This window comes from Colossoma macropomum, unplaced genomic scaffold (assembly GCF_904425465.1).
Source record: "Colossoma macropomum unplaced genomic scaffold, Colossoma_macropomum, whole genome shotgun sequence".
Classification (NCBI taxonomy): domain Eukaryota; kingdom Metazoa; phylum Chordata; class Actinopteri; order Characiformes; family Serrasalmidae; genus Colossoma; species Colossoma macropomum.
In genome coordinates, this window is record NW_023494809.1 from 22,887,898 (window position 1) to 22,915,299 (window position 27,402).

At 41.7% G+C, this 27,402-nt stretch overlaps 1 protein-coding gene across 4 annotated transcripts in view; it reads left to right on the plus strand.

Moving 5' to 3' along the window:
- Positions 1-27,402, plus strand: part of zfhx4 (zinc finger homeobox 4) — a 103,301-nt gene that overhangs the window by 46,795 nt on the left and 29,104 nt on the right. For all 4 annotated transcript variants that reach the window (XM_036558161.1, XM_036558159.1, XM_036558160.1 and 1 more), the window contains exon 4: positions 8,542-8,773. In XM_036558161.1, the coding sequence (XP_036414054.1) occupies positions 8,542-8,773 (232 nt within the window). The remainder of the gene's footprint in view (positions 1-8,541; positions 8,774-27,402) is intronic.

The following is a 27,402-nucleotide window of genomic DNA, read 5'->3' on the forward strand; positions in this document are numbered from 1 at the left end:
GAAAAGATTACGTCTTTGTTGTTTTTTGATTCAGGCACTGCATTTGCTTGAAGGTCAGGACAGTAAAGCGCAGACCTTTTGACCTGAGAGTGCACAGCAGACAGTCTTCTCTCAGTCAGTGGGCCATTGGGACAGGCATGTGACCACAGAATGCCACTGCATGCCAATCTCTTAGCTTCCACACAGAGAAGGCCAGTGTGGCCGCAGCAATAATGGCTCAGTCTTCGGCACAGAGCTTGCAGTAAGGCTGCCCAGTATATCGCTTGTTAATCAGGTTTGCAATATTGGCCTTTGCAACACTGATATTTCAGAAGGCTGCAATATGCAGAAGATCCTCTAACCAGTCACTGAATGTTATACCAGATGTTTCTGCGGATGTTTGAATAAATCAAGGCATTCATATGATTCAACTAAGATGAGTTATTTTGAGCAAAAATAATGCAGACCAATCTTTACCACAGTAGAATGTGCAAGCTTTTTTGTTGTTCTTAGGAGTTTTTATTTTGTGGATTTTCAATTATAATTTATTGTAATTTTGCACTATTTGGTGAAATTGTACAGGCTGATACTTCCTCAAACTCATGCATTTTAAAATATGTTTCAAGAAATCGCGATATGTATGTTTAGCAAAATGTTTAGCATTTGGTATTTTATTCATATTGTGCAGCCATAGTCTGCTGTGTCCTGTGGTGTCCATATTGTCCCCGTTTTCCTATTCATGAGGCACTCGCAGTGCCCCTGCCTCATAGCCACTATCTCAGGCCTAATGATACATACCAGATCAACAACATTAGCTCCCTGTGAAAATATTTCCCTCTCCGTCTCCCTCCATGTTCTATTACTTCGGGTGAGGTATGTGCGAAGTTGCCGGATGGTTCGTTCCCAAAGCACAGAGCTGTATTTACTTTAGGAGTGAGTGAGTGAGAATCACCGCTAACAGCGATCAATGAAATATTGCGCCGCAGATCAATCAGCGTTTTAAAATCGTTGAAAGACATTTCTCACAGTCAGGTCTTCTATTGGACGTACATATGCATGCACACATGTGGGCTATATACTGGGTAGGGCTCATAAAGTAAAATGTAATGCATATGTGAGAGGTTCAAAAAAACAGATTTTCTGGACCAGTAAGTAATCTCATAGAAAGATGTCATCTTTAGTGAGATCTATTTGGGTCATTCTCAGCCAGCCAGCGTTTGCATGAACTGTTACATTCTCATGGACAGGCTACAGGCATAGTCCAGTTTAGGCTTGGTCAGTGAGACCTGATGGCTCTAACTCACAGCCTGTGTCCTCTGTAGTTCTGATCTAGGACTGTCACTATGGGTTATATTAATAATCAAGCAATCTGCCAATTATTTGGAGTTTTTAAAATTGCTAAACTGTAAAAATGAGCTTAACTGAACAACAACAATCTATGCTTTAACTGAAGAAGACAAAGCAGGAAGCCTAGGTGGCAAAAAGTGCATATAAATTGGTGTCGCTCAGTTTTTTACTGTAACAGAGACCAGGAGGAGAATGATTAAGATTAAATATGGAATATCATCATTCAAATTGCCAAATAAGTTTGAAGAAAGTACAATTTATTTTTGTAAATTAGGTAATCGGGTTCAGTCAAGTAAGTATTACAGCCCTATTCTGAAGACACTTTTCACCTTAGTTCCTTTACATCACCATTCTGAATTGGGCTTGGCACATTGGAGCATACATAGCTCCAGACCTGGGCTACTTATATGAGAGCGGTTATGGGAAATAACAGGCTATGACTGGATATTTGCGGTAGTTATGGGATAGTTTCTTTCTGGAGAGACCCTTGGGTGTGTCCTGCCTCTCCTCCACGGCTCCTCTGCCTATTAGCCACCTCTGGGGGAGAGAGAGCGCCACAGAAAGACTCATTGTGCTAATTCGCTTACTCGTTTTGGCCTCCATTTGTAAGGATGATTATTATTGTTACATGACCTAAGCAGCTAACCAGTACGGCTCTGCCTTGGCCGTGTACCCCTAGCCACAATTACATGTGACGTCCCTGGATGGATTTTGCGAAAGGGAAAAAAAATAAATAAATAGTGGAGGCAATTTGGAGCTCTTTGATACATTCCTTCGGATTTGTAGAGGCAGGAGAGAGCAGGGGCAGAAAGAAGATGGTTTTTCAGGCCCATTGTGCGCTTTCAGCGGAGAAGACAGTGGCCTTGTGAAAGAGCCTGAAATGGAATGCAGGGGGCATACCTCTCACAGAAGAATTTTGGTCAGGTTGCCAACTTCCACAGTACCCATGATATAGCATTTCATTTATTTCTCCAGGCGGTTACTGGTAACATGTGTTTGTGGGGTGTCAGTATTGATGGAATTGTATACCTGGCTGGCCTCCAAGTGAAGCTGGTATGTGTTTAAAATGCTTTGAGGAACAAAACAAGCTTTTGTTGCTTGTCTCTCTCTCTCTCTCTCTCTCTCGCTCTCTTTTTTTTCTGACTCGCGGGGGCCGTGGAGTTACACCGGAAACTGCTGTCGTTCTAAAAGCGTTCGAACAAGGCATCTTTGGAGAGGGGGGAAGAAAAGGGCGACAGAAAAAAAATTGCTGATGCATATAGATACAGATACAGTTTTCATTTCACCACACCATGTTATTAAGAAATAGTTGTGGCGGTACGTGGTTCCAGGGCAATTATGCCACAGCTTATTTTAGGTATGTGTTCATTAGTTGGCTCTTTTTTTATGGTTAATGACAGGAAAAAGGCATGTTTGCGCAGAATGCCCTAATTTGTCTTTGGTTAGGGATGAAATGATTCTCTCTTTTCCTTCATTTCCCCTTCCCTTTTCTCTGCGAGAGCGAGCCAGAACAGGCGGAATTAACGGTGAGATTCGAACGAACGGCCCCCTCACCTCGTTCTGAGCGCGGCTAATGAGTCTGGTTTTGTCACTGCGGGCGTTACAACCAAACTCCTACTGCCGTCAGCACACAGGCAGACATGAGGGTGAGAGGAGCTGTTTTGTAATCATTGAAGTCAGCATAAATAAATAAGTCCCCTTGTCAGGTTGCGGAGGGGGAGGAAAAAAAAACAAGCTCCCTGGGAATTGGAGCTTGGTTTTGACAGGTGAAGAGGGGTCCCCCGTGCCTTGATTTGCATTGTTTTGGCAGTCTGGCACTATGCGGCGTTTCCCTCTGAGCCGTCAAACGGATGCCTGATTAGGCCCTGAGAGTGTAGTGGGGGAGAGGGGCACGCCCCCTCGGACCACCCGCCCCGGGACCCCCGGCGTCTGTGGCACGGGAAGGGTATGGCGCACTGGCATGCTGAGGGGTGCCCAGAGATGAGGCGTTAGCTAAAATGATTGGTCCCCATGGGGTTGCCGCTCTTGGTTGTTTGCCAAATGCTAATCCGGAACAATTATCCATCAAAGACACGAGTGCTCCCCCATATTGTCGTTGATGGGCCTTTTTGCCACCCACAACAACAACACTTGGACTGATTTCAGAGTTCCGCTTATTCCCTAAGTGCTTGACAGAGGCTTTGAAAGATTTATCTGCTGGCTTTTGTTTTTTCTTTTTGTTTTCTTGCGTTCTAACGCACCTCCTCGACAAGGTTCGGGTGCGCAGAGGCTGAATTCTTTTATAAATGGGGCTCCTCTCCCTTGGCAGCAGTTTCCTGATATTTAGGGGAGTGCACTGGAGGTTGGTGGGGGGGGGTGTAGATGCCACAAACATTTTGATTTTTGCAGGCTGTGTATAACCGTTCCCTGAGTCTGGAACGACTGGAAATGGTAAGTTTAAACCTCATAAATCAGAATCCTTGGACTTGAGGTTCAGAACACCTCGGGATGGATGCCAAAGGGGTCTATAAAAGGGAAAAGAAAAATAGTGTATTTTAATATAGGGCTTGAACAAACAACCAAGAATTTGCTGATTGAGAATATATTAATGTTTTCTAAAATTGTAGACAGTTTGTTTCTGTCTAATACTTAAACCATTTGACAAGTCCGTTGTATTGTGTTTTATTAGGACCATGAAAATGGATACTCAGCAATAACTGTGATCCAGAATAATTTAGGGTCTGCGGTCAGCCCCATTCACATGCAATGCAAATCTAGTCCATATTAGCCAGTAATGGAGGCTGCGAGAGCGGGATAAAATTCAGCATGAGCTCAAATATGGCAATGTGAGGATATGAGCGTACCTCTCACAATAGCTGGCCAGCGTGCCCTGAAGCAAATGGTTGTTTATCAGTGATAGTTATTCAGCGTAATATGGTTTGGTCATCATGCGGAGAGAACAAATCATATTGTTATTTTTCTCAGAAACACATCTTAATAGAGCCAGGCTGGAATGTTCCATGTGCTGTTGCACTAACTGTATAAGTATTGAAAATCAATTAATGATTCAAACACTGTCCAGACATCTGGTTCTGAGAAGAACGAGAGGGGTTTAAATGGAAGCAGGGTGAGACTGCACTTGGCAAAAATTGTACTGATGTATAAATAAGGTTTAATGAGAGCAGACAATACAGCAGAAACAACGTATTTATAATGCAGTTTCTCCAATTACGTATTCCAAACCACTACAGAACAAAGACTCCAGCCTCTCCAGGCAGTGGCACTTGGAGTTAAGGGCAGAAGTGTGGGCCTGAAATGTTAAGTGTAGCTGATGTGAGGACTCAGCAGAGTCCCTTTTGAAAGCTTTATGTGCTGGGCTGGACTGTGTTTTGAGTCTGTGGGCCGCGGGGAGGCAGGCCATAGCAGTAACCTCGCAATGTCTGGGGAGGCCCTCCCTTTAGAAAGAAACAAAGATAGCCGTAATTAATGACCCTGAATCCGTGCCAAAAAAGCTTTCTTCTGACAACTCCAACTTAATTAAAACTTAAGACGTTTCAATGACCACCAAAGAGCCCCTTACGGAGAGCAGTCCTGCAGGCTCGTGAGAAAATTTCTGCCGAGTTTTCAAAAAAAAAAAGAGAAAAAAACAAAAAAGAGAAAAGGAAAAGAAAAGATGTGTGTTGCCACTGGTGCCATGACTCTAATCCCTGACAGTCAAAGAATCTATTTAGTCAAAGGCTTTTCTTTTAGGCAGCTCACACCTGCAGGCTGGCTGGCACTTCCTCCAGGGCCTGGAGAAGGCCCGTTTTGTGTTCCAGCGGAAGATCAGATAATGGAGGCCTCGCTCTCGCTTTTGTTTTTGTGCATTGTTCATTAGCCTGTGAGTACTGTAGGCACACTTGATATGCTTGGCTTGCCCAGGGGAATGGCGATGGGGGATGGGCTTCTGTTAGGAGGGGGGAATCTTAGTGAGAGAGAGAGAGAGAGAGAGAGAGAGAGAGAGAGAGAGTGAGTGTGTGTGTGTGTGTGTGTGTGTGTGTGTGTGTATGTGTGTGTGTGTGTGTGTGTGATTGTTTTCATACATTTTCAGGGCAAAAAGTTCCCAGTAATCTACATTTAAACGACCAACAAAATAGTTCTGACTTTGTAAAGTGATTTTTACCAAAGATACATGTTTCATTTTTTTTAAAACTGAAAGAACAAAAACCATATCATTGTGGTTACTCATGTTAAGATTAGGTTAGATTTATAGTTAGGCTTAAATCTTTGTTACAAATAGGTGCTTGTGTGTGTGGGTGTGTGTATATAGGCCTATAGTATATATTACTATTCCTAGTAGATACATATCTTCGCCCTTTACACTGTGTAAAAATGTAATAACGAATGAATCAATAGAAAAGCTTTAAAATAACTTGTAACTAAATCTCTTTACATAAACTTACATTCAAAGGTGACAACGTTGTTAAATTAACTTTTTGGATATATTTGGAGGGTTTTGGACAGTATTGCTATGTATAATACATATAGACGTATAATTTTCACATATACACTTACACACATGTAATCTGTATGAAACATATCATTATTACGTATAGATACTTATAAATCGTTGTTGTCCAAAGAAAAACATGTGTATCCAAAATAATAACTTTACAGGAGAAGGCAAAAATGTTCCTGACTTTTAACTTTTTAACTTTTTACAAGTTAATGTCAAGAGATTATAAGTGATTTTGGAGAACTTCCTTTGGTCCAATCATCATGAATTTTTCACACAGCGTAAAGGACAGCTGCCATATTTAAATGATGTTGAAAAATAAAAATCGACCAAGGTACATGTTTTTCTTCGGACAGCGACGATATGAGTAATACATATTGGACACATATATGACCCCACGTCCTGACATTGTATAAAAACAAAAGTGTGTGTGTGTCGGTAGGTGGGTGGCAGGGTTACCAGCCTGTGTGAAAGCCTTGCATGGTGCAACTCTGCACAATTTTAATGCAAAACTTTAGCCCAAATTAAAGCACACAATTGGCAGGCTGTTCTGAATGTAAGACCCCCGCTGCTTGCCACACATCGGGCCTGCGAAGAACAATGCGCAAAGCTGGACAGTTCGGATTTTGCGCACAAAGCCATGGTTTAAATACTCCTCCGTTTTTCTCTGGCCTCTCCCCCTCTGTGCCCAACCTTCTATTTGAGCCCCTTGTCTGAATTAACAAGCTTAGGAAGTCCCACTAGCTACCTGTGTGTGTCTTTCTCTCTCTCTGTGTGTGTGTGTTGCCCCTTAAAGAGGAGAACCCCATTTGTGTAGTGTGAGTGGGTGCATGAGGAGGGAGGCTGTTCAGTTTATTCTAACCAGCTGACCCACTGGATGCCATAATGGAGAGAGAAATGAGGCGCTGAACTGCTCTCTAATAGCTGTAAACAGTGGCTGAATTAGCATGAGAAAGTGGCACAGGATTTCCTCTTAGCTTTTATGAAACCCAAGTGCACATTGTCAGTGTGTGTTTGTGTGTGTTTATGTGAGCGTGTGTGCGTTGCTCGTCACTGTACGCCCAGTTCTTGAACGTCAGCAATATGGCGGTGACCGAGGTCCTGTGGGTTAGTGTACACAAACATGCACACACACATAGAGTGGGGCCTGGGGGAGCAGAGGCCTTTGTGCAGGGAGAGAGAGAGAGAGAGTGAGAGAGAGAAAGAGAGAGAGAGAGGGGCCCACAGGGGTTTAGCCATTTACTAATATGTCACTAGCCTTCCTCACCAAAAGCCTTACATATGCAACAGCATATGTTTATTCAGACTAAAGCAACCTGTATGTTTGTCTATCAATGTAGCGTTTTGTTGGCTTGGATGTAAGCTGTAAAAATTGGTGTAGAACCAAAATTTAGTGGCTCTTTATACTTTAGAAAGGTTCCTCACACATACACATCTCAGCCGCACAAATATTTTTTCAATATATACACAGATAGTTGCTTAAAGAAAGATCATACAGATTTGACTGATATTTTAAATCCTATATTTAATGCACAGTCATATGCAAAATGCACATTTTACTTTAATGTGGTGCTTTTCCATCAATTTTAGTGCACAGTTTCTTTAGCACATTGGAAAAAATTAAGCACAATATATGAAATGTGTAAAAACTTTTGCACAAGCTTCTTTTTATTTATTTTTTAAAATTTTTATATGAAGTTCAGCAAATACACAGTAATTGTGCATTAAAATGTGCAGGAGTGTGTTCCCTGTAGAATATGTGTTAAATTATTTTTGTTTAGAAAATCAACAAAACATGTAATTTGACTATGAGCGCCCAGATTTTTGCATACGACTATATTTATTATACTCTGGAAGAGCAGAATCTTTAGGCAGTGCTGGGCTACTTGCATTTTCTTCATGTCCTTGCATTTGTAACACTGTGGAAATACATGTTACACTTTTATGTAATGCTAATTTAGGTGGATTTAGTCTTTATTTCTGCATCTTATAAATGTTCATCAGCAGATATGTTCTCTAAAATATTTTATCAGTGTATTCCTAATTTAAACACTCTTGAGCTGATCCAAAAATGGTTCTTTTATGGGCTTGCTCCAAACAACCCTTTTTACACCTTTATTTTTAACAGTGTAGGTCCATATGCAACAGCTAGACATTCATATACAGGCTCTGTCTCTTTCATTCTCCATGGAAGAGACAGGCATGCAGTAGTTTTATAGGTTTGCTCTGTAGATTTGTTTTCCTCTCTTTATCTCCGCTCAGGTAGTAAATTACCCCCACCAGATCCCATCTCCTTTCATCCCCCTTATCCCTTGCCTAAAGTTGCACAGGCCAGACTTAAAGTTAAGCTGGACTTTTTTGTCGTGGTGAATTACTCTTGGTGTCCTGGATTATGTGATGCCAGACAGAGACATTCCTCCTTTCCTCCTCCTTTTCTCTTTCTTTCTCTCTCAGTTTGTCTGTCTTTCCTCATCAGGCAGCAGCCACTGAAGTACAGGGCTGCTGACAATCTCTCTCTGTTATCTGTATTTACGTTTGGGACAAAGCTGGAAGGAATGCATTTCATGTCAGGGAGATTATTAAAGGGAAAAGAGAAGTATCTGGTTCGTGTAGGTGCTCTCCCTGGCCAGAGAGACAAACAACTATTTGTAATTCCATGTGAAACATATCGACTAATGACTTTTGTCTTCCCTCTCTTTTGTTCCTGTCCCCTCTGTGTTTTCCCCTTTTACCGGCTGCAGCACTTGCAGAAGCAGGAGAGTGCCTGTAGCTCAGACTCGTGCTCCTACCACTGTGCGCTGTGTGACTACTCCAGCAAGGCCAAGCTGAGCCTGGTGCAGCACCTGCGCTCGCTCAGGCACCAGCAGAACGAGGGCCTGCGCAAGCTGCAGCTGCATCAGCAGGGCCTACCGCCAGAGGAGGACAACCTGGCAGACGTTTTCTTCGTCAAGGACTGCCCTTCAGCCGAGACCGGTGAGTGCATGTTTTGTTTTTTAGGTGCCAAGAACCTCCTGGATGTGGCTACTCACTCACTCACCTACATTTAGCAGGCTGAAGATTCTCCACACGGGGCAGCTATTCACCTTATTCACGCAGCTGCCGTTTTGGTTAAATCACATACACAGTTTAATTAGTCAGTTGGCAACTATGGGAATGTTCTAGAAAAGAAGTGTAAGATTTAGCTAGACAAGCTCTTTCAGATGGCTAACACAAATATTACCTTGCTGTTTTGGCTAGCTAGCTAGCTAGATGAATTAGTGCTCAGATGTCGTATTTTGTGAACATTGTATATTAAAGAAATACCACTTTATCATGTCTGTTAGAAACAGATCAATCAAACATCAACACTGGAAGCCAAGGCTTCTGATCTGACAGCTTTTGTATTATTTCCAGTGTTAACTGCCAGAACCCCTAAGGATAGTTAGCTCACTCACCTAGCTAATTCAGTCTACACTCTTTCCCTTTTTTGCGTACTTTAAGAAATCTTTGCAGATGTATTTTATGTTTTCTGATGCTTTCAAAACTTTTTATGTAAAGAAAAATGTGTACTGTATAGAAAATATACAGTGGCTCCGAAAAGTATTTGGATATTTGCCCTATATATAAAATGTATTAAGTTCATTGTGTTAGGAAACAAAAACCAAATGGCATTTATTTTGAACAGACCATTCCAAGACTGTAAATTTCCTTTTGGCAAAGTATTCTCTAAAATGATGTTTTTCAGATTGCTATCATTTTAACAAAATCTTTGCAGATTTCTGATGGTCTGCTTCCAGAATGCTTTTGTATGCTTCTGAGTTTATGATCCCATCAATAACCACAAGCTCCTGGACTGTTGTAAGAAAAACAGCCCCAGACTTTCCACCTCCGTGCTTTACGGGACCATTTGTGTGGTTAGGTTGAAATTCATTTACAGGCTATGTCCAAATCTAGGATCGGTTTGATGTTGTGCAAAAATTTTTTTTTCTGCAACAAAATTTTGTGTTATTATTAAGTTCAAAGTTTTATGAAGTAGCCATAAAAACGTCTTTAAATTTTTCGGTTAAATTGATGAAGTGGGTAAAGTGTCCAAATACTTTTTGGGGTCACTATATCTGCTGACTGACAAATTATCCTGTTCCCAGCCTCTGTCTGACATAATAAGCAGTATGGCCACCATGTCACTAAGGTTCATTTCCATTAAAATAGCTATTTTGTGCATCATTGAAAGCTAGGAAACTGGCTTCGATCCACACCAGCAGGATCTCCTATGAATGCTTGTATGGTTGTAGTCCCGCATTGTGTGTGTATGACAGTAAAAGACTGAAACTATATTAAACATTCTCTCCATAAGCACATTTGATTTTTGTTCCACTCTGCTGCCACTGCAGTACGACAGCAACTGTTTACTGAAATAGGAAACAGTCACTCGAGTAAAGTAACAGCACTATAGCTTGCGGAGATTTGCTTGTGGCAAAAACAGCACCAGGATTGCTATATAAGTGTGGTGCTTCATATGAGTGATACTGTGCACCCTTGTTTTTTTTCCACTCTCTCCTCCCTCTTCCTGCTTTTTCTTCTTTTCTCCTTCATCTCTTTCTCCTCCTCCACGCCCACTCTCCCGCCAGCTTTTCTCCTCCTTCTCCTCCTCTTTCAGCCTCGGACCCAGAGCCTGTCTGCTCCCAATGTAAAACATGCCAGCCGCCTAATCTCGCCGAAATGAACATGTTGTTCCCATTATGGCCCTTCTTTTTATATCAGTAACACACACACGGTCCTGTATGCGGTGACATCTTTAGCAGGCATGCAGGAGGTTATGAAACTCTACCTTGGGAGGATCTCGGAGTGAAATTCTTCCCCCTAGAGTGAGCTTTAATTTCCTTTCTCATGACCAAAGCAATTTGGCTTTCATTTAAAAGTTTTAGGGCTGCCAGCAGCTAATAAGTGTAACAGGACTGTAAAACATTTGGAGAAAAAAGAGAAAAGATTAATAGTTTTATTTGAGAGGGACCTATAATTTAAAACATAAGACCCAAGTCAGGGTCCATTATATAATAATTCCTATGTTAATGCAGCCCTCTACGAAATGAGCGCTTAACTTGTTTTTGCTTTGCTTGACCTGGCCGGGGGAAACAGCTAACACATTTTGAATGGCATTCCAAAGCTGAATTAATCTCTGTTCCCCAAAGTGTCCTGTTTATATATGAACTCCAGAACCAGATGGGCCTGAACTGAGAACCACATGTGAAACTACGCCTTTATAACTACCCGTATTGGAAATAAATGAGACTGTTGTACTTTTGGCTTTAATTACAGCTGGATCAAAGGTGCGCCAGAGTTTGGGTGCACTAGTAAAGTCCAGTTAGATAAATCATTATTGTGAATTTAGCAAGTCAGCCTACTTTCTGCACACAAACTCCCTCCCCTAGCCTCTGGTTTCTCTTTACACATATGAATATAACATTTTAAATCTGTCAGAATCAATTTTCAGTAAGTGCACCTTCAAATGTTCCACCATTAAATGGCTTTTTTTTAAAAACATCTTTAGTTTCGTGCCACAAAGTAAATTTCCATGAGGAAGCGTCAAGCTCTACATTTTTCAAAGAGCATGTGTTCTTGGATGCCCCGCTTTTGCACAGACTACGTATTTTTCAGGAACAACGGTATTCTTTCAGAGACTCCTAGTAAACATGTTACAATATATTTCCTTTTACAGCGTGCATATAAATGTGGGAGAGTGATTTGAATTTCAACTGACTGGTGGTTTTGACTGCTGTTGCCCAGTTTTTTAGATGTCTGCTAATACATATAACCAGTTGACTCATATCGACTCAATGCCATAAGTTTTAAAGTGTAATTTTAATTTTTTTTGCAAATAACTCAAACACCAGCAATGCAGAAAGAATTGAGTGAAGAGGGAGTACATCAGCATGTGAAACAATTCCTCATGCAGTTTTAGGTATATTTAGCAGGTACTGTGGTTATAGTGAAATGTTTAGATTCCACACAAACGCTATGTTGGGGCAAGCAGCTCTAATCAGTCAGAGCCTTGAACAAAGGGCAGGGGGTGGCGTTAAACTTTTTTACTGTTCCAGCTCTTAGTAGGAGGGAGATTTTTCAGGTAGTTTAACCCCATAATCCCAGTGTTTGAAGTGCTTTCAAACAGGCCATATACCAGAAAGGCTTAGGAAATGGATAGCCTGAACCAGATTCATTGCAAAGCTTATTTTTGCCAATTGATCCAACTGGCCGAACAAGTGCAATAATTCATAAATATTACAAATCAGGACCATTTCTTTGGAAAGGTATTTTTTAGAGATCCCTAGCTGACCTGTTATTATAAGTATTTCTACTTTAACAGCATGCACATAAATGTTGAAGAGTGACTTAAATTTCAGCTGGCTGGGATTTTTAAACAGCACCTGATGATTGGTTTTGACCAGTTTGGTTGCTGATATATATTTATAATCTTATGCCATAAGTTTAATGACCTAATTGTCATAATACCATAGTTTCATGAGTTAATAGTGAAGTTAGGTTAAAACAGTGGGACGGGGTGGGGGGTTGTATCCCTGTGCCTGGTGCCCATGCCGCTGAAGGACTGGGCCTGGTGCCTGGTGGGTGATGGCAGTAATTTGTGGCTGTGCTCCAGTGAAAGGTCCTGGAGTAAGCAACATTTCAGCCTGCACAGAATTACAGCTGGGTGTTAAAGGAGCTGGTAGGGCCTTCGTCAGGGTATAACTCCTGAGTTTAGCACTTTCTGATCATTAGTCAGTTTCGTGAGGAGGGGGGGAGATTAATTTAAATGCTGACCTGTATATTTCTCTTTAAAACAACTTTCTGGAATCTCGCCAAATAATTATAAAGCCATTTGGGAATAAAGGTTATAATGCCATTGACTTTATGTACATGTGAGTGAATTTTGTTCAACAATTTTTGATATTATTTTTTATGGCATAATTAAGGGAAAAATTAAATTATGAAGTTTGGAAGACCTACAGCAATGGGGGATTAAAGCTGAGCTGCATAAGTAGCCACAGCCACGGTCACACACAGCCCACTGTAGCCAAATGTTTAATCATAGACTAAATAGAAGGGAGCGGAAGCAAGGCTAACTTAGGCGTTATTTTTGTTAAACTAAATATAAACCAGTCAGCGCTCCACAAGGGTATATTAATATTGAAAATAAAACAAACTTACATACAGTCTTTACATTACATTCTTTAAAAATAAGAAGGTGCCAAAAATGGTTGTTTGGATCGTTGTTATGGACGATTGAAACATTTTTCATTATTTAGTGAGTCCACGCTTTACCTTTATTACAGCCCCCATCCTTTTTTGCCAGACTTGCAGTTTGGGAGACAGTTTTTCAAAGAAATCAGCAGATATTTTTCCTCCAAATTTCAGTCTTAGAAGTTGGTTACATTTTCTGCTTCTTAAGGTCCAAGTAATCCCAAACACATTCAATTATGTTGAGGTCTGGGGTGGCCATTCCATTGTTCTGAGAACACCAGCAGCTTCTTTGTTTGATTTGCAGATGTTCTTCATTTTGTCTGTTTCCCTTTCTGAGTAAATGTTTCTTGGTAGCTGTACATCTTTTCAGACCCATGGCATTAAATTGTTTTTTCACAGTAAAAGGAAGTGCAGAAACTTATGTGACCTTTTTCAGATCTGAAGCAAGAGTGGAGCTTCATTTTCTAAATGTTTTAAGTAAGGTTTATGTAATGTACTCTTAATTACTCTAATGTACTCTTATTTAATAATGGTCTCTGACTTTTGCAGAGTGCTCTATGTTTTTTAAACACCTTTATTAGGAAACTCAGCATTTGACAGCATCATAAAGTCACTTTACATTAGAAGAAATGGAGCTATATTCTTCAGAACATTGAATACACAGTCCAGACAGTCTTATAATTTCTGTCTGCAGCAGTGTGTGATAATGAATGTGATGTCTCCAGTCCAGTGTGCTAAATTAGCCAAACGAGACCAACTAGGCCGGAGCTCTCTCAGTCAGCTCCCTATGTGAACAGTAATATCCCGCTCTAAAGCGAATGTATGAGCGCAGTGCTCCCTGAGAATCAGGCTGCAGATCTCCCAGGGCGACCGTAATTCCCCCTGCCCAGGGCCCACAAGACTCATCATTTACACAAGGTAAACATCATGAAGCTGAGAATTTGGAAAGGCAGGGGGGTTATGTGGTTAAACATGTTTTTGAAGTGGAGTTCCCCATTTGTAAATCACTGTAATCTAAGCCCTGCGCATGTGGGCCCCCGCACACTCGCTTTTTAACACAGATGTGCTATATAAAGGCCCACCTATAAAAACGTGTAAAACACAACATGCTGAGCCAAAGGGTTGGTCCCGATGCCATGTTTTGTTTTGCGAACTCCTGAACTGAACTGTTTTTGTTTTTTTTCTGTAGTAGAGGTGGCTCTATTGTTTGTAATACACAAAAGATTTGTTTCACAAAGAACTCCAGGCAATAGTTTTTGCAGTGAGAACAAATGACTGCCTCAGATATCAAATTTCTGCCGTTTGTTTTGTTGCAAATTACGGGAAACATTCTCTGTCAAATTATTTCCATGGAAATGTTTATACTTAAACATAGGGTTAAATAAGACTGTGTGGTTGTGCATATGAAAGTGGACTTTTTCAATACAGAAGTGTCCTGATTTGTAGGAAAACCAGAGAAAAACAGGGCCAACCGACAAAGTCAGGGCCAACAATATAGCCCTGACATTGTCAAGTGCTGTTTACAAAATCTACGTTTCAAAAACAAAACCATGTCTTTTTTTCTAGGTTTAGGGTTGGTCTAAGAGAATTCTTATTACATATAGGTACTTACATATTGTCGCTGTCAGAACAAAGCATTGTATCCCTAAAATGGTAACTTTACAAGAGAAAGAAAAAATGTTCTTAACTTTTTAAAGGAACTTTTAATGGAACCTTATTTATTTCAATTTGTGATCATTTCCATAGGTCCATTCATTATGAAATATTGAATTTAATATGAAGGGCTGGCGGTGTTCTCAAATTGTGCCAAAAAAGGCTTTTTTTATCCTGATAATCATATACTTTCAATGCATATGTGATGTATTATAACATATGTACATTTATATATTGTTTCATTTTATCGAATACAGGGCCTATACAGATGGAGATATATGGGTCTAATGTAGTGTAGTATAGTGTGTGTGTGTATATATATATATATATATATATATATATGTATATATTATATGTATGTATATGTATATATAAATATATATATATGCATATACACACACACACACACATACACACACACACAGGTCTAATGTAGAACCTTGCGTCCTCACATTATATAAAAACAATTGTATGTGTGTATGTGTGTGTGTCTCGGTGTGCTTTAGCCTTAAAGGAGGAGGAAAAGAAAAAGAAGTATGTAATCGTGTGCGTGTGGAGAGGGGGACCCATTTCCCTGGCCTCTAGCTCAACTGTAAATTGCCTGATGGGTTAGCTAGGCCATGCATAAAGGGCTTTTTGCATCCTTTGGTTGCTTCTCCATTTTGCCGTGGCTCTGGGAGTGGAGATGGGATCTTATGGAGGTAATTATTTCTGAGAGCCCCCCTCCACACCCTCCCCAACCCCATCAGGCTGCCCCCCTCCTCACCCCCAGCCCCCCCAAACATGTATTAGAACTGGAGGAAGAAGAGGAGGCCTTTGTTTGGCTCATGCTTAGACAAAGGGCCCGGCTGACTTTGGAGATGAACAAGTCTTTAAATGCTGCGGCTTGATCCGCTCTGAAAGCCTAAAGAGCCCGGCTCGCCCGTCCTGGCCCTTTTGTTTCTTCTGAGTGATAATGCTTCAGGAGGTTTCCAACCAGGCCCAAATTACCAGCACTGGAGTGAGAACCATTTACATAGCAGCTGTAGGCCAACAACACGCACTAATGGACTTGCCCTGCTTTTGTATATGTGTGTGGTGGTGAGTGGGGGTGTGTTTTTTTTTTGTATCTATGTGTGAGCAGAAAAAAAGAGGGATGTGTTCTTGTTTTTGCTTGATGCAAGCATATATATATAAAAAGAAACTGTAGAATTGCTTTAACTCAGATAGCAGATAGTAAAGAAATTCTAAAATTCTTTGTTCCACTGCAGCTGATTCTTCATTCGCACTCTTTCCGTGTCTGCATTTCATTGCGATGACACGGATGTCATTTTAATGGTCTCGATTTTTTTTCTTTCTCTTTTTTTTGAGGGCATACAGGCAATTACAGCAGTTACTTTTCAAGATCATCTCCCCAGACAGTGTTTTCCAGGGGTTTGTAACCATAATTTGTGGCCATTACATAGACTGAAATGGGAAGGCAGTGGAGTGTAAGATATGATATACAGCCAAATCGGTCTCATCATTCTGTTAGCCATGGGTGATGTACTAATGCAAGGGCATCCATTTTCCTTTGATTCCTCACACAAAGCGGGGCGGACACAGCAGCCGCTGCATTCCGCTGTGATTAGAGACACGGGCCGGGGCCGCTAGCTTTCTTCACTTCCACATATGTTTCACTGTCTTACCTGAGGGCACTTTTCGCTCAGCCACAAGCACTCCTGGAGCTCCTTCAGGAGCACAAACACCGTGATGACTGTTGATTTTGCTCATCTGAGCATTTGGAGTCAAAAAGTCATTTCCTTCAGAATGGCCTTGGCAACGAGAACAGGCTGTGGCACAGTAATGCATTCAAGTTGGCGTCTAGTCCTTAATATTGCTAGTAACTCCATGTTTAGGAGGATCTTCCAAAAAGAGTAAACAAGTGGTCCTCTATAAATAGGCCATCCTATGGGAAAGTGAAGCATGATCAGCATTGGCTGCATGTGTCCACAGAGACTTTGATTCCACGGACATAAATTGTCCCATGAGAGCTGTCGCTGGCCCCTAGTTTATATTGCTGTATCATTAAATGGAGACAATGGCCAACACTGAAATCATTTTTCATATCATATGTTAAATCTTCATACGTGCCATTATTTTTTCAAAGACTAGCAATTTTAGCAGGAAGACTCAAAACCATTTTTCAGATGGCAAGCGCTCAAGATGGAGTCATTTCTGAATAATTTCGCCTGCCCCACCGTATTATAATTACTCTGTGGTTTTTGCGTGCAGAAAGTCCGAAATTATTTTTGAAAACGGCCAGCTAGCCTTAAACTATTTTTGAAAAGGCATGCATGTTTCAGGGCTGAGTCTTCCTTTTCCCTGTTTTTCTTTCACTGAGATCCCCCCCTTTGAATACGGGTAATACAAAAGCTAAATTGTTACCTCATGTTTTCATAGTCTGTTTGTGCCCACTGACAGTTATAATTTGCAGAAATTGCAATGATTATCCACATTAACATACCTGACTGCAGCCATTTATGCTTATTTACAATACAAAGCCCTCCTTTGGATCCTTGGGATGCTTTTCTTTGCATACTAATGTGTATTAATTCTACCCATGAAAAAGCTATTTTAGTTTTTTCCCCGCTCACTCTTCTGCCCATGCCTTTGTAGTTGTTGAAGAGCAGGTAGCAAATTTCTAAAGCGGCTCTTTTTAGACATGCGGGAACGTGATACCTTTAGAAGCGAATGCAGCTGCAGTGCTATGGCAGCCTCTATTTACCCACGTAAAAAAGCAGATTTTTTTTGTTCTGGGCTGAACAATAACAATAAGCCTAGCTTAGTGCATTGAATAGCTGGCTGGTGACAAAAGGAGGATAGATGGTTTAAAGTGCAGCCCCACGTGACCTGAGAGAAGGTGTAAGCCGTAATAATAGTAATGGCTGGAACCGGTGATGTCGGAGTTGGGAAATTAGCAGCAAGAGTGGTGATGTGGCCTTAATTCAAACAGGAGAGGCAAATTGCTTGACGGCGTTTTTTCATTGTGCACCGACACCACTGACACTAACCATAGCAGATAGTACAATGCTTACTGTCACAGGGCATTAAGAGAGACAAGGCATTGTCAAAGCACAGAGACAGGCAACATGGAGCTCAGATAAAGCAGCAATTAACTGATTGCCTAAAGCAGTACAACACCAGACCAGTGTTAATATGAATGTGTGATGATATGGATGGATTTCTGCTTGGGCACACAAACTGTGGTGAAACAGCGGTAGTGCAATGCTTATGTGTGTGCAACACCCCTGTCATTAGCTATCATCTCTTGTAGAGTGTGGGGCCCGAGTCCTATCACTCCTGATTAGACTGGGGCCCCGTGATGGCCATGGTTTTCAGGTGTCAGGCTAAAGTTAGTGACCCCTTCCTCCACGGCATAGCCTTGCCTGCAAGTAATTAGTCCTGACTCCAGCCATCACGCCATCCCCTCTCCTCCCTCCTCCTCCTCCTCCTTTCACTCCACTGACCTTGCATCCTGCCCCTCATTCAATGGACAAGGCCTGTGTGTGTGGGTGGACTCTGGACGCTAGGAATATTTCTTTATATATTTACCTGTTTATGTATCTGCTAAAGCTTATGCAAGTTAAATGCCTCTGTGAATTCACTGTATTTGTTGAAGATATTTATTTGACTTTTGCCTGTCTTTTTCAGATGCTTCAGTCTGTAGGCAAGGTAGTTTTCATTCTCTTTCTCTCTCTCTCTCTCTCTCTCTCTGTCTATCTCTGGGTCTCTCTCCCTCACTCAGCTTCTTTTTTCCTTACCCCTAGCCCCTGCACCTCATCCATCAGAACAAAGTATGGAATTGATAGCCAGTATTGATTATCCCTAGCCGTGCCTAATCGTCACTAACCGTTGGAAGCTTTGCAGCTTTAGCCCATGTCATTCCGGAGCTGGCGCTAATACAGCTGGGAATTTCAACTTAATACTGTCGTCATGTTCTCTTAGCGGCTCTGTTCGAACCCATCACGAACCAATCTGTGGCCAGCAGCATGCGCAGTCTCCTCAGGCCTACTAGTGGCAGAGCCTCAGCCATGCATCAAAGATAGACAGACTTAACGGACGTAAAGTATAAAACAGCAAATAAGAACAGTCAAATAACTTCACTGAAAATGTGGTGTGTGGCATATCGCCCCCTCTTTTTTCCATTCTCTACGTTTCTCGCATCTTGGGGAGCCATTATGCGTATGGGTTCGAAAGCTGACCGGGAAAATTTGCTCGTAGCTATCACCGCATTGAACCCGGCTAATGTATGTAAATGAAAAGAAGTCTGTCCTGGGGATCGACGCTGTTTTAAATGAAAGGCGAGTGTGATCAAGGCGCTATCAGAGAGAGCCGAAAGCGGCAGCTGATGATTTCTTGCCTGGTATCTTTCCCCGCCATCATCGTGGTCTGCATTAAAGACGCACGATTCATCAGACAGTACAGTAGGCACCACTATTTTATGAAAATTATCTCTGGGGCGAAGGCTTTTTTCCCTTAATCAGAAGACACTAGGGCTGCTTAAGTGGAGTGCTCCACTCTACAATCATGCTGGATTTTCATTTAATTTGTTTGTGTGAAGGACGAGCACCTAAGGCGTGCGTATGAGTGTATGTGTGTCCATTTTGCCACAAAAAAGTGTGCGGTCCTGATGTTGTTGTGTAGTGTGCATGTGTATTAGTCTGTCCATACAAACTGGAGTGGTTTTTCCTTCAGTACTGTTATTACATCAGAGGTGAATTAAGCATGTCGCACGCACACACACACTCTTGGGGGACTTGGTGAGCTGACAATGGGCCGTGTTAAGTGCAGTCATTAGTGAGCAGGGTTGCTGATTATTCCCCCACTGTGTCTAGGTGTGCAGGAGAGGCACGGAAGCATTTGCATAATGTATGGTGTAAGAAACATTCCCAACATTCAGAAGCAGTGCGGGGTGATTAAGTGCTCATTTATATCTTTCAGAGCCGCTGAGATCCACTTTAGCTCTCACAATTATAACCAAGGATACCTGAAACAAGGGTTTCCCTCCAGGACTGCGGCATTCTTTTATGAATAAGAGCAAGGTTAAAAACACTGCCGTAATGTGTGTTTTAGCCTTATTATCCATTACAGAGAAAAACGTTCCATACTTGAGGGTTAGCTACTACAAGTCAATGAGATTGGTTTGAAAATCTATTTATAATATACACTTTACAAAGTAAAGCCGCGTGGTATTGTCAGATTTAACTCTACTCTGCCAATGGAGGGCCTTTTTGGAGATTTCCCTGTACAAACACACCTCATGTAGTTAAATATCAGGTTTAGTAAATATGTTTAAGCTAAGAAATTGCCAAACTGTGCTGGACTGCAGCCACTCAGGATCAGAATTGGACACCCCTGAGTGCTACACGAAGTTTTTGAATGATGGTGACAGCAAAGTAAGAGGACCAGAAGAAAGCATAGTACTCAACTGATTCATTGAATAGCAGATGATAGGTTAATTAATTATAGAAATAATTGTTAGGTACAGCTCTAATATGAATATTGTGCAACTGCTTGTTCAGTGTAAATTATTAATGAAAAAGTGTATTATGATATTAGATTATATCATTGTTGATTAATCAAATAATCATAGGTTACACAAGCAATCATTAGTTGGGAACATACTCTGTAGCGATACATACTTTTTCAGGTCTGATATTTTGTGTTAAAAATACCTTGATTCTACAGAGCTCTAATTATATGCTACACAAGTTGGTTTGGCTCAGTTAGATAGAAGTTCTCCAAACCATCTTAGCATCTGCCGCCCCAGACCTCTAACAAAATAAGCCCCAGAAATAACAATCTCCAGAATTTAGAAGCCTGGTCATTTGATCATGGGTGTCCATAGCACAAGCCCGCCCACTGATGGGATTTACCCGGATAAGTAGTTTTGATCATTGACAATGGTTTCCACTGGAAGAGACCAAGAGGAGTATCAACAATACACTTTGAATTTTGATACATTGTTCCAAGATTTTCCTGTATGTATTGAAATCCTTACACCCATAGATCAAACAGATAGGAAGTACTGAACTTTAGAATAAGACCCTAATCACAGGGCGATGCAGGGGATTTCTTTTCTCCTGTAGTTGGGGATTTCTTGTCCTCTGCTGTTATGGAGGCCTGAGCTGCACTCACTGTTGGGAGCATCGCCCCCAGTCTGATTCTCTCTGTCCTCTAACCTCTTCTTCCTCCCTCTGCCTCACTCCCTGCCCCTCTGCAAGGCTATTAAGGCAGTGTCTTTAGCTTGTCAGATCATGGCATGGCGGAGGGGAAATATTCCATCCGAGAGGCGCGTTGTCTCCAAGTGCCGCAATTAGGAGTGTCAGCTAGCAGGCCTGGCCCTGCCTGATGGTATGTGTGTCTGTTGAGGGGGGGGATCAGGCCTTAGCTAGTCATGGGTGGACCCCATTGTCCCCCCTCCCTCGCCAAATGTGGAAACAGCACTCTCTGTTTGATAAAAGAAAACAGACGTTGCACGCAGAAGCCCCGTGAGTTAACAGCCAGCGAGACGCTCTCGTGGGTCAAGTGCTGCATTTGCATTTTGATGGGATGTTATCGAGTAATTAATGCACCAGTCAGAATGCATTACCCCAGGAGTGAATTGAAAGGTTCATTACCAAATCGCCCCTCACTCCAGGAATAGGTTTTTCTTTTGGCTCTTCTTTTTTTTCATGTCTCCGACATGTTGTTTTTTGCACTCTCGTTCGCCCCGTCGTCCGTAGTGGAAGGGATAGAGAGGTGAACGGCGGTGCTTAATAAGGGCATTCACTTTGGAGAGCGCTTGTCTTAATAAATGTACACATCAGGGCCCTGCTGCCCTGTCACTTTAATTGCTTCTCCGGCTCCTTAACAAGCCAATCTTCATCAACGCAGGACCTGTTATGAATAACGGAGGCATCGAAGGACCTCCATGCTTAATAAAAATGCACCCGATTGATTAGACTGGAGTGCATTGTTTATAAAGAGCCCAGCGAGCAGCGTATGCTCATTCACTAGGTGGAGGAAGAGGAAGAGCAAATAGAAATGGTCAGTTGGTCAGCTAGAAGTTCGGTAACATGGACTGTGGACAGTTTTTGATAGGCGGGACTTAAACTGTTTATTTAAAGGAGTCTTTAGCATTTTACAGTACTTCATTCTCACTGTAACCAATGCAGCTATTAACATGATAGATTGCATTTAACCTGTTTCTAGAATGCTAGAGTAGTGTTTATTTGAGTGGCCTGGTTAAATTCAACCAGTCGTAGAGAGGCATGGGTCAAGTAAAGTTCCCAATTATTGCACTAATTGCAATACAGGTGGATCTTGGAGGCCTGTAAGTTACTTTAAGTTTCTATATCTTCATGCAACAGAATGGGGAGGGTAAGCAATCTTCTGATATGACATTGAAGAAATACATCATAGAGATGGATTTTGCACAATGATAGGCTGTGGTAGCTTCTTTATCATATATAAAAGAAATGCATAAGGCCATGGTCCGTTTGGTTCCACCAATTCCGCTGTCTGTGCACGCTACTATCTTAAAGCGCTCCTCCTCTCATTGGGCTCCAGCTCGGGCCTCCTTGCCTCTTCTGGGCCCGGCCCGGCACAGAGGGAAATGTGAGTGTGGCGGGAGATTAAAGCCGGGAATCAGGGCCGTGTGAGCAATCATCATTTCACGAGAACATTCTTTCATCTTCCCTCTTTCCAGCCCAATGCTAACAGGGGCTCATGTCACAACACCACTGTTGCTTTTATCTTCCTATAATAACTCTGTACAAAAAGAACGAAAGGAAGAGGGAGGGAGAGGCAAAGGGGGGGCGCAAGAGTGGCCTGTTCTTTCTCTGCCATCACTGTAAATTTACACAAGGCCCTGTGCTGTTATTGGAGCAGCTTCTTTTATATCATCAGCCTTGTTGCCGGCCAGGGCCTAAACCCAAAAATATCCCACCCAGACGTTTATGGCTATTGTTCTTCTCTTTTTTTCCATAAAGAAATTCTGCATTGTGTCCAGCTGCTGATGGTGTTCTCAGGTTAATAAGCTCGGTGGACATAAGCAAACTATTGTGCAAGTTGCAACATCTCAGCTAAGGATCCAAAATGGCAACCAGTGGTGGCTATTCCCAGCCCAACAACTCTGGTAGCCTGTTCCTCATCAGTGGTAGCGGGCAGTATCGGGCAGCAGCTTTTCTCCTGGTCCATCAGCGGCCCATCAGCAGGTCTCACACACCAGCAGGCCCGCGCCTTTTGTTCTCCCACAGGTTAATAGAAATGGAGGAGATGGGCCGAGGAAAAGCAGGGCAATTTTCTGCTATTTAAGCTTGGGGAGATGGCACTCTTCAGGAAGCACTGGAGGAGTGAGAGAGTGTAATGGGCGTTCGGAAAAAGAAGGGAGAGTGGATGGAGTTACTGGAGGAGAATCTTAAGATTTAGGCATGCATGGAATTGAGGAGAGGGTGAAAGGTGAGATAATCAGCGATCTGAAATTGAAACCTGTCTGCTGGCCAGTGCTAGTCCAAGTCTCCCACACAAACACATTTATATACGGTATTTGATTCTGTAGGGCCTGACCGATATGAAAATTTTGTGACCAATACCGATTTTAAGTAGCTAAAAATTCTCATAACCAGCATCAGCTGATATATTTTCTAGTAGTTTTAGTTAAACAGTGATTTACTAATATGATTGTTAAGTTATAAACCAACCATTAAATATCAGTGGTTTAAAGGTTGGCATTATGCAGATACTAATAAATTCACAGGCCCTCAATATCGGCCAATCGGGATGAGGAACCCCAAGGGCCTTCTTTCTGTGAAATAAACAAAATACATATTTTTAGTTCTTTTTAATGGAACCATAAAGCTTTTTGTATTTAAACTCTGTCAGTATTGTAGCACTGCTTTTGTTTCATTGGTAAATTGTGGTTGGAAGCAAAAAGGTTAAATTCTTGAAATGCTCAGAGATTAGGGTTTTTATCTGTGGTATCTAGGTAGATGAAGTCAAGCGAGTTCTCTCATTGGTTAGGACTTTAAGAGCTTGACAAAAGGCCTAACCACTAACATAATTAGGATTTAACAATGGAATCAACAGTGGAATCATCATCAGTTCTGATTTCCAATAGGTGGGGCTAAGTTTGAGTGAAAAACTCGGCCACTCTGAGTCTCTCTGGGTCTTCTGGAAATCCTTGATACATCACTGACTGCAAGTATTAGCAGTTGTCTTATCAGGTTTCAGTCAATTATTAGAAATGGAAAACGGCAGCAGCTCTTTGCAAGGGTTCTTTACTGAAAGAGTCACAAAAAAATGCTACATTCAGAGTAAATGTCTTGTTCAAGCTTTAAATATCCATGTTTAATCTAGAACAGCTAAAATCATGTTGCTGTGCAGTACTGTTAGCTTAGTGTTAACATACTACTAGAATTCCATAGAGCTACATTATTGTAAAGGGCGTTTTTCCTTATTTCTGACCAAATTTGGACATTTATGGCCCAAACCGAACAGTCATTTTGGAAGAAATATGAGTCGGAAGCAAATTTTAATTTTACTATTATTCGTTCATTCATTATAGATGTTACAACATACATATACACACACAGAAGCACAGTCTAGTGAATTTTAACTTGCTGTGCTCACAAGCTTCATTCAAAAGAAAGATGGCACATACTATACTGTCCTCTGGTAGAGCGAGTGAGAGAGCGAGAGAGAGTACATTTCAGACAGCCTCCACACTGATAGAAACTGATGTTTCTTTAATTGCCTCAAAAACAATGGCAAAGTTAATTACCTCAAAAAAATGAGCTGGCTCCAACAGGAAACGATAGTATATATGCCATGTCTCGCCTGTAGCCATGTCAACAGAGGTACTAAGAGCGTTCTTTATGAAGTACGTCATGTTGTATTATTTTAATTATTGTGTATCGCTGTAATTTTGTTTGTGCTGGATTTTTTTTCTCCCTTACCTCGGGTTATAAAACATCATATGCGTACTCATTATCGATCTAATTCGTTAGCTCGTCAAGCCAGCCATGTGACGTCTCCATTCCCGCTCCCATGACAATTACAGACAATAGGCTCCCTTTTAATGTTTAATCACGACTCTTTTCTAATTAGCAGAAGAATGTGCGGCAGATACAGTGGGTACTGTGAGCCTGTGGCCTACAGCATGTGTTTCTGATCCTGGATCAGACTCTGGCATTAGATTAAGAGCGGTTATTGGTGCTGCTGGAGCTGCTTGTCGAAGGGATGTATGTGGCCGGTTGGCTCGGCTCTGCCGTCTTCATTTTGAGTGCTGCTAAAGTGAGCAAGCCCCTTCGCATTATTCACCCAGGCCGGCTGATCGAAGCCCAGCTCAATAGCACTAAACCAGCTCATGCTCCAAAGATTTGTCTTACAAAACCTTGAAAACTGCTCTGAACATCCATACATTGATTTTTGTTGGCGGGGATCTCCAGGGCTTTCATGTAGAGACAGGCTCCATGCAGAGGTGAGGAGAGGGCTTCCCCCACCAGAGTGTATGGTGGGAGAGAAAAGAAAGGGGGGATTCCCTTTCAATAGCCAGGCCAAAAGAATTAACAGCATGCAAAGCCACCCAAGCCCTGTCGCCCCTTGTGTTATAGCTTACTCCTAACTCCTATGTACCAGCTCTGATGTTTGGCCATGGAGAATATACGCTGCCTGTCAAAAGTTTGGGGACAACTAGCATTTCAAAATATTTTAATTTAATAAGAAGGGTTTCTTTGTTGGTTCATAATAACAGTATCCTCTTGTTGTGTCATCACAACTCAAACCTCAAACACTCAAACCTTTCAGGTGTTTAAACCATCTTTGAGCCAAAAGAGTTTCAGTGTGTGCTTTTAAGAATAGTTTGGAAAAGAAAACTGTCAGATCATTATTTTAGGCAAAAACTGCTCTTCATATGAAGGAAGCTGCTTTGATGAAGGCAAAGCTAAATATACTTGCAAAATATACTTGACATGCTAGCAACATTATCCTAATGTTTACAAAAACTTTTTTCCTCACTCAGTTGAAAAGTAACTGGGAGAAACTTCACATTTCAAAAGGTGTCCTCGAACTTTTGCCGTGCAATGTATGTATGTACTACTTTGTTGCTTATTGAAACCTGGAGGCGTTTAAGTTTCCCGATTCATCTTCACCATTTCCCCAACAAAACTAATTAAGTTGGCGGTGTGCGTGGTGAGTGGCAGCCGCTGCGTTTGAAAGCGAGCCGCTCCGCTAAGCGCCGCAGTCAGTAGAATCGGAGGCAGACGGCGTAATTGCAGGCGCAGGTAGTAATGAACATTAATGAATGCACCGTGCACTCAGAGGCAGCTGTGTTTTATGTTGCTCCGCACTGCATACGAGCCGCTCACCTCGCTGAATCGCTGATGGAATTATTAAAGCAGCCGCCAGCGAACGCAAAAAAAGACACCGAATTCAACACCGTTATGCTGGCATCTGGACAGATGCATGTAAAGCACCCCCCCAAACACTCCCCTTTTTCTCTTGATATCTAAGCAATTCTACAACTTTTTTTCTCCCTCTTTTTTTTGCTCCTCGTCCTTACGCCTTTTGAAGTGATAAGGAAGTGTTAAATCAAAGTGAAGCCTAATTACATATCTTGGGACTGGCTGGCTTTAAGTCATTGTTCGTATTGTTGGGCGGGCCGGTGGGAGGGAGGGCTGCGCGTGTGTGTCGGCAGACTAGCAGACAGGCTGGCAGCTGCCAGTGTGTGTGCCACCTGCCGTACATCTCTCTATTAGCATAATCATCTCCCCAGCAAATGGCAGTAATGGTGTCACGCACCTTTGTGTAATTGCTACTGTCATAATATATGCCAAATGATTGTGTTGTGTGATTAGATGTTGGGGGGAAAAGAGGTCTCCTGCGTCACATTCACACTCGAGTGCCTTTATTTGGAGGCACAGCGACGAGGACACTGCTCTCACCTTGTCTCCACACCACTGCTATCATCCCCCTGTAATTGTGCCAAATGCAAATCAGAAAGAGATAGTGTGCATTATTTGCAAATTAAACTGCCTTGATGTGTTTTGATGCTTTCCCAAAAAGGTCATGCGGTGCAGTTTGCTTTTATTTGTTTCTAAGCTCTCATCTGACTGTAGCTTTAAAATTTGTATTAGTATTGCGACAGTAAGTCAACAGTGACGTCGAATTTAAAAAATAAAGTGTATTTTTATTGTTCGCTGCAAAAATGTGCGTCTGTTGAAGCTTTTATTATGACAAATTGCAAAACACTACAGGTAGTGTAGGGAGCGACATGGTTTCTATTGCTCTATAAAATAAAAAATCGCTTGTTAAAGGGAAATTCCACTGATTGTTCTCTGCATAAATAAATGGTTATTCAGTCATTCAGATGGGTTTGATGTAAAATGTGCTGTTCTAAAGAAGGTTACAGAGTCAGAATTGCTTACAGTGGCGATGTTAGGAACAAGCTAGATGTGATAGAAGTCTAGATGTGTTCATACTCCTAAAAGCTCCCTCATAGAAAGTTATTACATGAAATGGTTATAAATATAATGCCTGGACATTGTTTTACGATAGTTTTGAGATAAGGTTTTGGCTTAAAACATATTTGTATGACCCATAAATGACCCAAAATAATACCCAGTGAAAATCTGTTTTTTCATATATACCTGTTTTACCTTTGTAAACATTCCATACTAAACTTCTGAAGACACATGTAGATTCACAGGTCGTTTTGCATAAAAATGGTTTAACAT